Genomic DNA, 12,364 nt, shown 5'->3' on the forward strand with positions numbered 1-12,364 from the left:
AGAGGTAGTCTCCAAAAGGGAAGTGCCACTGCACAAACAAGAGCAGGATTTCACAGGGCCAGCAATTGAATCAGAAGCTTTCTGAATTATAAACGGATTTACTGTTGCAAAGGACTGACTGTCTTTAATACGTGAAAGCATGAGGAACTGAGGTGCAGTTGGGAGGGCCTTTGCATCTGAAGTTTCATTCTGGTTATGTTTGGTAGATGTGGAATGCAAAGATGATGACTGGTTCATTGTGAGAAAATCACCCATGATTGCCAGCATCTCCAATGGCGCACTCCTTCGAACTGGGGGCCCCCTTCACTGGGGGCACACCCACCGTAAGTGACTGTCCACACCTCTGTTCACACCTTCTGAACACCTGACAGAGGGACCAAATTGGGAAGATAGCAGGTCAGGCAGTCACCCCTACTTGGCCCTGGCCTGTACCAGATAGTACGTGCCAACCCTACCTGTCGACCCAGGGCTGGTAATTATGCATTACCCAGTCATTTGTTATGCATCAGAAGCATGGTCCAGCCTTCAGGAGCACACAGAGAGGAAGAAGAAAAAAGAGGAGCCTCAAACACTAAAGCAGAGGATGGATAGGAGAATGTGAACAAAGAACGGAAAAAGGAATGAAAAACGGTGAGACTGTTCTTATTTCAGCTACGAAAAATGCAGAACATTCCCGAAAGCACCGCAGACATGTTCCCCAAGGGAAGGGAAAAAGAACAGCAAGAGGACAGACATGCACAGAAGGGAAATGCAGAGAAGGGAAATATGCTGTTGAGGCTGGGCCCCCATGGTAGCCAAGCAGGAACCCGCCAAAGATCGGCAAGCCCCCTGGTGGAGGGAGGGAGGGCTGGACAGAACTTTGCACATAATCGATGCTTACCTGATAACGCCTATTTCTGACAAGTGGCGCTGTTAAAAGGGTACAGGCAGAGCCATGAACAACCCATCCCTGTGTCTTCAGGGCCCAAAACCCAAATAAAAGCCCATAGTTTCTTATTAGGTTATATCAGCTTGCAGGAGTGTAGATTGAGAGTAAACCCTGTAGTGAGGTGCACTAGCAATGAGATTAGCGTTACACTTGACATCAAAGTTTGTATTATGTACGAGCCGAAATGAAGGAATATTTTTATCTTTGCAGTAAATAATGCATGGTGTATGAAGAAAGAATAACACAGAAAGCTAATGAGCACAGGCAAAGACAGTATTTCTTGCTAAAAGAAGTTTAGTAGAACCAAATGTATGTCTTCATTTGATAAAGAAATTTCCAATATATCTTTGTAGCACTGCATTGTAGTGACTGGGGGCATATGGGAAAGAAAGGAATCCAAGCATTTGAGACATGGTGCTACAGTCAGACATTGCAAATTTAGTGGACTGATAAGGAATAAAGAAGTGAGGAAGATAGGGTTAGAACTGGCGTTACGTGTCCTTGTGTCTCGCCACTCGCCTGGCCTTAATTTATGTTAATTTCTTTGGTCTCAAAATTTCTTTTCAGTAACTACTCCTTTTTTCATTACCATTTAGTTTTCTAAATCTCTTATTTTTAAAATTGTCTATCCTCTCCTCCTCCCCATCTCTACTGCATATGATGCACTTTGCTTTCTGCTCTTATTAACTTGTCCACAATGTTCCGTTAGTGATCTCTGTGATCTCTGTCTTGTGTATTATCCTTTTTTCCACCTTCAAACTATCAAGATTTTTAATCTTGTCCAGTGCGGTCCTCAACAGTCAGTTTCTCCTTCTCATCCCATCAGGTAAGTCTCCCCTGATCTGGTTGACATTTCCAAACACTCCCCATTTCGCAAACCTTACCAGTCCTTTCCCTTCACTCCTCTTTCTCCCCTTTCAAACATTTAATCAGAGGAAGGAGCCACTGGCTCAAAAAGCTTGCATATCTGTTCTCCTGCCACTGCTTGGTGAGTAGTTCTTTATTTATCCAATTACTTGATTTTGCTGGAGAGACACACAACGTCATTGTACCAGTTCTACATTAATCAGTGTGTGCTCTTCAGGGGATTTCTCTTAAGGGGGTAATTAATATTTTGTATGGTAGGCTTAGTTATTACTGCAAGCAATTATGCTAATAGGAAAAGAAATTGGAGTTAAGACAATGACGACTACAAGTAACCATCAAAGGTTTCCAGGTCATACACAATACTTGAAGAAGAAAAAAACTACATTATTATGTCAAATGTTTAATACCTTCCTGAAGATGTGTGTCCATGTTGTTGTAGAAGCAAAACTTTTGTTCAGAGCTGGAGTTTGCAATTAAGCATTGCTCGTCTTCAGTTTCAACCATGGCCACAACAACAAAGTTCCACCCATGATGTACGTAGGTGTCGAACCAATACTCCAATACCCTAAATCAGATAAAAATAAATAAAAACCATGTTAACATAATAGAAACTGATTCTAAATTCAAGTAAACATAAGTTTAGTGCATGAAAATGCGTGTTAAATACAATTATTGTGTCTTAATGCTGCACAGATGCTAGGCAAAACAACTCTCAAGGAAACATTGTTCTTAATAAGAATACAAGGAACCTTTTCTTCAGGGAGAGTAGACTGCAAATATTTCAAACTGGAGGTATCTGCATAGTATATACTATACTTCACTATCATTGTTCTCTTTTAGACTGCTGTATTCCCTGTGCATTTGACATGTATGCTTCTACAGTACTGAAGTTAAATTGTTAACATTAACAGCGTGTATCTCTGGCTTTACATGCCAAATTTTCTAGCAGTAATACTTTACCTATTGATGCAATTATAGGTCCAACAGCTCTGGCTAACGCTCCTAATGATCTGAAGATGCCCATAACAGTCCCTTTCTGGTCATGAGACCCATATTTTGAGGCCAGTGTCATCATGCAAGGGACAACCATTGCTGTGGCTGAAATTAATACGAATGTGTAAACCAAACAGAAATGAAATGATTGATAGTTTAAAGTACTAGGTACATCAGCAGGGTGGTGAAAATTCACTTTTTCCATGTTATTTCTCGGCACTGTAAAACTCATCAATCCTTTGAATGTTTATAGTTTTATATACCAGCATAGAATTTCCTGGCACTTTAGGGAACAAAACTGGGGGGGGGGGGGGGGGGGAGGGGGGGAGACACGTTTCTTAAGACCTTTACATGTTTTTTAAGACCTTTGATGTGCAGCAGCATGTACACTACATATTTTTGTATTACGAATTGTATTTGAATTCCTCCAAAACAACGCATATCACTTTCCGAAGCATTGAAATTGAGTTTATGATGCGCTTTTGTAGACCAGTCATAGCTCATGTCATGTGATCTCACCAGCTGATGACAGCATAGGTCACGTGATATAGTCAGCCAATAGCAAGATTGAACAGTCGTCCTTCCGAATGCGAGTCCAGTGTGCTAACCACTGCGCCACCTCGCTAAGTCATAACTTTTGAGGATGCTTTCAATAATGTGAAATTGAATGAAATATTTTCCGTCCATCAGCAATGTAGCATTAGCTACAGGGAGGGTAATCCAATCTTCATGAGAAGCAAAAGGAAGTAATAGGCACTGACTGAATGGTACAAGAGGTCAAGGTGTAAGACACAGTTGCTTATTGTCACCACTAGTATTCAATTTGTCTATGGAGAGTTGTTTGTCAAAAACAAAAAATAACCACAGTACAACTCAAAGACGACACAGCAGTAGTCAACAAAATTAACAGAAAGTGAGGCAGAAATAGAGCATGTTTATTTATTTACTTTTGGCGAACTAGTCATATGTATCAGCTAGTGCAGTCAAGCTGCATCAGGGTACACTTATGTAAGGTGCAGTATTATGGGCAATGGGTTACAGCAAGCTGAGACATGCGATATTGTCTTGTAGGGTGACAAGTTTTCTTGTCTCCAACTGACAGATTAAGTAACTTGAGTTTACAACACATCACCATGTAAGGAAGATTAGTCCTTTCCTTGCTTCTGATTGGCTGTGGAAGAACGAATCCCCTATTAAAAATACTGACCAAACAGAGCACATATCAAGTTTCGCTGATATGCTAGGCATAGCTGTCCATCTCCAAACAGTGCAGAATAAAGCACATAAGAGGATTCATATTTTGTGTAACAGCACTGTTTAATTTTCTGTGAGTTTGTCAACTACTGATAATGTGAAGTCATTCATGACAATTGTGAATGGTTTTTAAGCATCTCAGATGTTAGGGTTGTTGAACTCAATTCAAAACTGCCAAGGTCCTAAATGGTCAGGCAAGAAATCACTGCCAACAGCCATGTAGCTCATTTCTTTGTAGCAATCAAATGTAGCAGCAAGCGAGTGATTAATGAACAAATATCCATATGCTGCTGCCTTCTGTGACAATGTGACAAAGGACATCATAAAGAACAATAGAATTTAGCAGCATGTGCCTGACTTAAATGTTCACCGGTGACATCCCATTACAACCAATCACACTGTCATGTCCTTCGCTGTAGTACCATATGGCGTTACTTGCGAGGATGTCTCACAGCTTCAAAATATACTTATAGATCTTTGTCAGAGAGAGAGAGAGAGAGAGAGAGAGAGAGAGAGAGAGAGAGAGAGAGAGAGAGAGAAGAAAATCAGCAATCCGAGCCTCCATTTAATATGAGGTGGTTGACGTATTGGATGAATATTGGATGACATCTAAAATACACAGGGAATGGGTGTAATCAGTTGCAAAGATGCACACACATGCATGGTTTACTAATCATGCTCACTTTAGTCACTATTATTATTATTACATCCACTGACAGTCAGCCAGCCAGTGTCTGTTCAGGCTCAGTGTAGTGTTTATTTGTTGTTGGTCATCTTTGTTCTGGGCATTTTTCAGCAATATGAGGTGCCAACAAAGTGTTAGTGATGGAACGGCAACATTAGAATTACCTCTGCACAACAAAGGGCAATTGAATGTTGCGACCTGAGCTGACTTTTTGCTTTTACAAAGATGGCAGGACTCTTCTACCACGAACAGACTTTCTTCACAAAAAAACAAACTACTGATGCTTTTTTCTAAGGATAAAATATGTACAGTAGTAAAAGTTTTGCAGTATTTTATGTAATATGTGTGTGTTTACAGTAAGTGTGAGTTTCTACTAGAACTACAGTAAGTGTGAGTTTCTACTAGAACATGATTTTTAAAAACAAACTACGTAATAGTTGACTCATTAAAGAACTTTCTTTACTGTAATAATACTGCTGACATTAAGCTCTGAATCTCTTTTTAAATGAATGTTCTCTGAAACTGTCATTCTTCTTGTAACTCAAGTTTTCCCAAATTCAAGCTCCAGTCAGTCTCAATTACCTTGTGTTACTGGGATTTTACTGTGTTATATGAAGATACTTGTGTATCTTTGATCACTTTGCATTGCTCATTTGACTACCACTGACAGACAGGAACATTACAGATAGGAAAGCCAATATGAGAAGGAACTTTGGTAAAGAAAACTTGTTAATGTTTAATAATAAACTAGGAGAGAAAATAATAGCCTTTATTATTGTATCTCGAGTAATAAAAAACTTGGAAAAATTCATAAATAATTTTTTAGCTGCAACATTTCCACCTGGAAACTGGGGCAATCAGTAAAAAGTTTATTAGAATGGATCACCAAGGACATAACTTCCAGTGTACGGAAATGGCAACTGCACAGTGAACTAAAAATTCCGATTTCACTGAGAATGTTAGACTTTAAAAAAATATATATTTCAAAAGAGTTTTTCAATGCAGCAAAACTGTTGGGAAATAATAGGATAATTTTAATCAATAAAATAAGACAAATTCTGTGCAGTCTAGTGTTGAAGCATGCAACCAAAGAATTTTGAAAGATTAACCTTGAAGCAAACAAAACCCACCTCAAACACCAATGAATTCTCTACAAATGAAACCAAGTCTGACACCAAATGTAATAGATTATCAGAATGAATTAAGATTCTTATGCCTTGATGAAAATTCTGAATGTGTTACAAAATTTTCAGAGGTTTCTGTGAAGGACATAGAAAATCAATATTGTTAAAAACAAATTCTGCGGGAAGGGCTGGGATCCACTGAAGTTATTAAAGCATAAAGTATGGGTAAGGCAACCACTCACCTACTGCTAACTTGTATGTGGAAACACTACTCACACTTGCTTATGAGCTCTTGCTCTTAAGCAGTAAACAATGTAATTGCATACCAACTAGCTAAAACAATTGATTAATTGTTTGAAGAGGGCTACTTCCCATAGGTACTGAAATATGCTGAAGCTAAACCACTTTTCAAAATGGGACCAAGGAAGGTCACAGTAAGTTATTGTCCTATCTCAGTTTCATTCTCCCCGTCATATCTAAAACGTCTGGAACAGCTGCTGTTAACCAAATCCACAACTTCATTGGAAAATATTCTATTACCTTAAACAATGTTTGGTTTTAAACAATGGAAAAAAGAAGCAGTGAACAGTTTTGTTAAGAAAATAAGCAAGAAGGTGGCAGGGATCTCCTAAAAAAACAATGACTTACTTACACATAAACTTTACTAGTATGGTGTTAGGGGCAGTGCCTTACATTGGCTTAAAACTACTTACAGAATGAAAGGCAAAAGGTTAAATTACCTTAAATTTAGCAAATTATTATTCGGACTGGAAGATAATAATTCAAGAGTGTCTCACAATGCTTCATACTAGTCACAGTCCTATTTCTGTTTTATGTGAATGATTCACCATTAAATGACAACTCTGCCTGAACAGGCTACGAAGGTCCAACAGTACCAGTTTTAAGGCATTGTAGCATTTATTAAATTCAACTTACTATGGTAAATAATACACCAAATGAAAGAGCAACTCAAACAGTTTTGTTTGTGTACCTGTTTGCAATGGGAAGAGTATGGAATGACAGAGAGCGACTGAAAAACATGTTGAATGAGTGCGAGTCCTTCACGCTTAGCTCCAAGAAATATCCCCGTGGAAAGTTTATGGGCCTTTCCTTTTTGGTGAATCAACTGCAACTGATGTTTCTTATCTTCATGTGCTACAGCTATGCCTGTGCCTCAATGGGTAGAAGCTGAACAACACATCTTTATTTGGGAGGAAGATGGTGCGCGCCTCACTGGCATAACTGAGTACGTGACTAGTTAAACTACGTTGTATCCGACTGGTGGATTGGGTGCAAGGGGCCAGTTGATACAGCATTATATGCATGACCTCCACATTCACACACAATCTGACATGATCATGTGTATGTACCTCTGATACCAGCTGATCTATCTGTCTTTAGAAACAGTGTAACAGCAACGGTTACTCCTGACACACTGATCAAGGTTTCGGAACAACTCACTTATTGACTCAATGTGTGATCAGTGTTCACATTGAATAACTGTAAAGAAAACTGTTTGTGTTGCTCTTTCATTTGGTGTATTATTTATAATTATAAAGTGAATTAACATGTTCTACAAAGCCTTAAAACCTGTATATTCATTTTGAAACACCCAGTATTACTGAAATGCACACAAAAAGTAGCATTTACTATTAGGTTGATATTGCTTTCTGGGGAAACTTGGCTAACATATTGGAGGTACTAGAGATATGGGAAAAAATAGTTTGGAATATGTACACTGTATAGCATGAACAACCACATCACCAAATATTTAGAAAACTTCAATTAGTAACTAAGTTTATATATTTAGGAGTTTATTATCTTTTTGCACATCAAACATAAATACAAGAAATAATGAAAACGTTATGCTTCCCACAAACCCATTCAAACGGTATGCCCATGCACCTCATTAAATGAAATGAAAATTTATAATAAACTGAATGAGAGCAAGTTAATGCAGATTTTTATTTTATTTTTCTTTTTTTTTAAAAAAAAAGAGGCAGAAGATGATGAAGAAGAAGAAGACACTATACGAGGCACTGATTCTGAAATGGTAGTACTTATATGACGAATTCATGCAGGATGACCTGTTAATTCAAGCTATAAATGACTTCTTGTGTATTGGTTGGTTGGTTTGGGGTATAAAGGGACCAAACTACAGGGTCATCAGTCCTTTTTTCCTGATGCAAACAAGTCTCAAGGTACAACATCCAACACCACACCTAAAAAAAAGGGGGGGGGGGGGGGGCAAACATACATCACAAGGAAAAGTAGAAGAAGGTATTAAAACCATAGAACAGATGGTCTGGACTGGCTGATCACAATAATAAATGAGGATGAGCCAGCCACTCTGCAACACTTTTGTTCACCCGAAAAAGACAAGGTGAGATGAATACATATAGGGAAAAGATGACCACCAAGATGAACAAATCCAAAGAAAGTGCAACAGAGTTAAAATGGTGACCTCAGAGAGAATGCTAAGCGCCCACCCTTAGATGGTATCATACACGCCCATCCTTAGATGGTATGATACCACCCACCTCTCCCCCCCCCCCCCCCCCCCCATGAATAAAACGTAGAACTAAATCTACTGTTGAGGCACTGTCGCCCAACACCAAAGGCAGGGTGCTGGGAAGGTTAAAATTCTGCCGCAGAGTGGCAAAAAGTGAGCAGTCCAGCAAGATGTGGATGACAGTCATATGTGAGCCATAGTGACACTGAGGTGGGTCATCGCGACAGAGAAGGTAGCCATGTGTTAGCGCTGTTTGGTCAATTGGGAGCCAGCAGAGAACCACAGAGTCCCTGCAAGAGGCCAGTATGGAGGTGTTCCACACATCCATACTTGCCTTATGGGCAAGCAGTTTGTAGTGTGTACTGTGATTACGCCATTCCATCTCCCAAAGCTGAAACACCTTGTGGTATAATAATGATTGCAGGTCAGTTACAGGGATGACGATCTACAGAAGTGGATTCCATGTAGCCTGTTTGGCCTGCCTGTTGGCAAGTTAATTTCCTGGGATTCTGACGTGGCCTGCAGTCCACACAAACACCATGGAATGACTGGACTGTTTCAGGACACAGATGGACCTTCGGATGGGCACTATCACAGGATGGCGGGGGGGTAGCACTGGTCGATAGCTTGTAGGCTGCTCAAGAAGTCAGTACAGAGAAGATGCGCTCAAGGGCACGAGAAACGGCCGCCAGCACTGCAGTGAGAACACTGCCGCCATCTGGCAAGAAGTGCTGTTCAATATGTCCTCCATGAAAATATGCAAAGCCAACGTGACCATCAGCCATCAAGCCATTAATGTAAACCACTCCATGGTCCTGGTACACATCAAGAATTGAGAGGAAGTGACAGCAAAGAGCCGTGGAGTTAACTGAGTCCTTAGGACCATGTGAAAGATCCGGGCGAAACTTCAGCCTAGGTGTACACCATGGAGGTGTACGTGAATGGAACTCAAGTATAGATGGTAAAGGCAAGGACTCCACTTCAGACAGAAGAGATCGGACGCGAACTGCGATCGTAAGCCCTGACCTGGGCCTCCGATGCAGGAGATGAACCACCATGGATGGGAAAAGGAGATGGTAATTTGGATGCTAAGTTGAACTATGAATGTGTCAAACGTAACTAGTGAGCAGTTGTGCACGCCTAACCTTAAATGGAGGGACTCCAGCCTCCATCAGGACACTGGTCACCAGACTCATCCTAAAAGCTCCTGTTGCCAGTCTAACGCCACAGTGGCGCACTGGGTCAAGTATACGCAATGCTGAGGGTGTCGCCAAACCATAAATCAGACTCCCATAGCCAAGGCGAGATTGAACAAGGGCTTGTAGAGCTGCTGCAGCGTAGAGCAATCTGCACCCTAGTTTGTGTTGCTCAGGCAGCGGAGGGCACTGAGTGCTGGAAGCACTTTCGCTTAAGCTGATAAAAGTGATGAAGCCACATCAGTCAGGCATCGAAAAACACTCCTAAGAATTGATATGTCTCCACCACAGTGAGTGGATCATCATTGAGATACAGTTCTTGTTCCAGATGAATGGTAAAATGCCGACATAAGAGCATGACACACGACTTAGCGGCTGACAACTGGAAGCCGTGGGCTAGAGCCCATGGCTGTGCCGTGTGGATGGATCCCAATAGGCACTGCTCAGCAACAGCAGTACTTGAGGAGCAGTACGAAATGCAGAAGTCACCTGCATACAGAGAAGGTGAGACCGAAGGCCTGACAGCTGCTACTAGACCTTAATGGCCACTAAAAATAGAGAGACACTCAATACAGAGCCCTGCGGAACCCCATTCTCCTGGGTATGAGGGAACAGTGGGAGACACTAACTTGGGCACGGAAAGTATGGAGCGATAGGAAATTGTGGATAAAAACTGAGAGTAGGCCCCAGAGACCCCACTCATATAATGTGCCAAGGGTATGATGTCGCTAGGTCGTGTTGTAAGCTTTTCATAAATCAAGAAAGACGGCAATCAGGTGTTGACGGCTGGAAAAGGCTGTTCAGATGGCAGACTCGAGGGAAACTAGATTATCAATGGTAGACTGACCCTGGCGGAAGCCGCCCCGGCATGGAGCCAGAATGTCATGTGCCCCTGCCAACTTGCCATACATTCTCACAGAGGTTACAAAGGGGTTCACTGTGATGTTCAGTAAATGAGAGGGATTTCCTTTCCATCCACTGTTTGAGGGTGCGAAAAGCTGAGGAATAATTCTCTGACATGGAAGCTCGAGACCAGTGCTCAGCAAAGTGCTTGGGCAATTGCGTTTTCATTGGTAGATAACATGCCATTGATGTTAATGCCAGTAACACCTGTCGGGGTCTGGTACCCAAAAACCGTCTGATCTTCGTCCAGACTTGGAAGGTGACGTATGGTGCCCAATGGTCGAGATATACCTCCCCCAACACTCCTGTGTCCGTCTTTTTATAAGATGTTGAATGTGAGATACTTACTTTCTCTGGGTGCACCCTATATAATAAGGGATCATGTTTGCCGCCACAGAAATAATTGCTCTAAGTGGTCACTGCCACACAAGTCATCATGGGCTCTCCAATGGACAGATTGGAGAAGTCCTGGGCTGCAGAGGGATAAATCAGTGGCTGATTAAGTGCCATGAGTCACACTGAAATGTGTGGGGGGGTCCCAGTATTTAAGAGGCAGAGGTCGAGTTGAGATAGTACATTTTCGACATCTCTACCTTGGGCAGTAAGCACAGTGCCACCCTACAAGGGGTTATGGGCATTAAAATCTCCCAAAAGTAGAAAAGGTTTAGGGAGTTGGTGAATCACTGCAGCCAATGCATTCAAGGGTACTGCACCATCTGGAGGAAGATATACATTGCAGACAGTTATTTCTTGTGCCGTCCTTATCCTGATAGCCACAGCTTCAAGAGGGGTTTGAAAGAGCACAGGTTCACTGCATACTGAGTTCAGGACATGGACGCAAACTCCATCTGACACACTATTATATTCGATACGGTTCTTGTAATATCCCCTATAGCCATGAAGGGCAAGGGTCCGCAATGCTGGGAATCAGATTTCCTGGAGGGCAATGCAGAAAGCATGTGTAAAGCTTAACAGTTGCTGTAGCTCAGCCAGATGGTGGAAAAAACCACACCAATTCCACTGGACGATGACATTATCATGAGGCTGGGAGGACATGAAGCATACAAGGAGGCAGGTTGCACCTCAAGGTCACCTGCTGCCACCGACTGAGTATTTATGGGTGAGGCATCAGTGAGATCCAGGTCCTCAGGGGACACAAAGATCTCCACTTCATCCGCAGGCACAGAATTGGTTGGAAGTGGTGGTGCTGGGGCCACCAAAGGGTCCTCCTCCTCCTCAGCAGACTTCTTTGTTTGCTTGCCACCTCGCTTCTCTTTAGGGGCTTGCTGGGAGGACTTCTCCAAAGTATCTTCAGGCACGGAGGAAGACCATGAAGCTCTTCGTCCAGCAGGTTTTGGCTCCTTTAGCCACTGGCAAGTGTCCACTTTGGCATTAGTGGAGACCTTGCGAGAGAGTGTCCCAAGGGACCTCTTCCACATGAGGAGCTGGAGGAGGCTGTTGCTTCTCTGGCTGGAGGGAGGGACCAATGTCTCCTGCATTTGGGGGGTTCTTGCTTCCTACCACCAAGGGGGCAGTTATATTCTGGAGGACCGGAGAGCCCACTGTTCATGGCATAGTGTGTGGTATGAGTGGTACTTGTGATGGCGATGGTAATGTAGCTGCAGCGTATGTGGACGTCAACTGATTGGAGTGTAATCAGTCGAATGTACGCTCAGCCTCTTGCTACTGGTCCAGGGTCTTGTACTCCATGATTTTATGCTCCTTTTGGAGTACTGTGCAGTCTGGTGAGCAAGGGGAGTGCTGCTCTCTGCAGTTGATAGAAGTGGGAGGAGGCGCACAGGGAGTTATCTGGATGCAGTGGATGTCCACAGTCTTGACAGGTTCTTTGGAAATGCAGTGGGTAGACGTGCCCGAATTTCCAGCACTTAAAGCATGCACCTG

The 12,364-nt window shown here is 42.2% G+C and overlaps 1 protein-coding gene across 5 annotated transcripts in view; it reads right to left on the reverse strand.

The window, feature by feature from the left end:
* The window catches only part of LOC126266877 (major facilitator superfamily domain-containing protein 10), a 136,898-nt gene that overhangs the window by 17,996 nt on the left and 106,538 nt on the right, over window positions 1-12,364 (reverse strand). For all 5 annotated transcript variants that reach the window (XM_049971532.1, XM_049971531.1, XM_049971533.1 and 2 more), the window contains 2 exons: window positions 2,756-2,893; window positions 2,203-2,360 (listed from right to left, as the gene is read on the reverse strand). In XM_049971532.1, coding sequence (XP_049827489.1) covers window positions 2,269-2,360; window positions 2,756-2,893 — 230 coding nt within the window. In that variant the 3' untranslated portion in view covers window positions 2,203-2,268. The remainder of the gene's footprint in view (window positions 1-2,202; window positions 2,361-2,755; window positions 2,894-12,364) is intronic.

The sequence above is a fragment of the Schistocerca gregaria genome, chromosome 4 (assembly GCF_023897955.1).
Source record: "Schistocerca gregaria isolate iqSchGreg1 chromosome 4, iqSchGreg1.2, whole genome shotgun sequence".
Classification (NCBI taxonomy): Eukaryota; Metazoa; Arthropoda; class Insecta; order Orthoptera; family Acrididae; genus Schistocerca; species Schistocerca gregaria.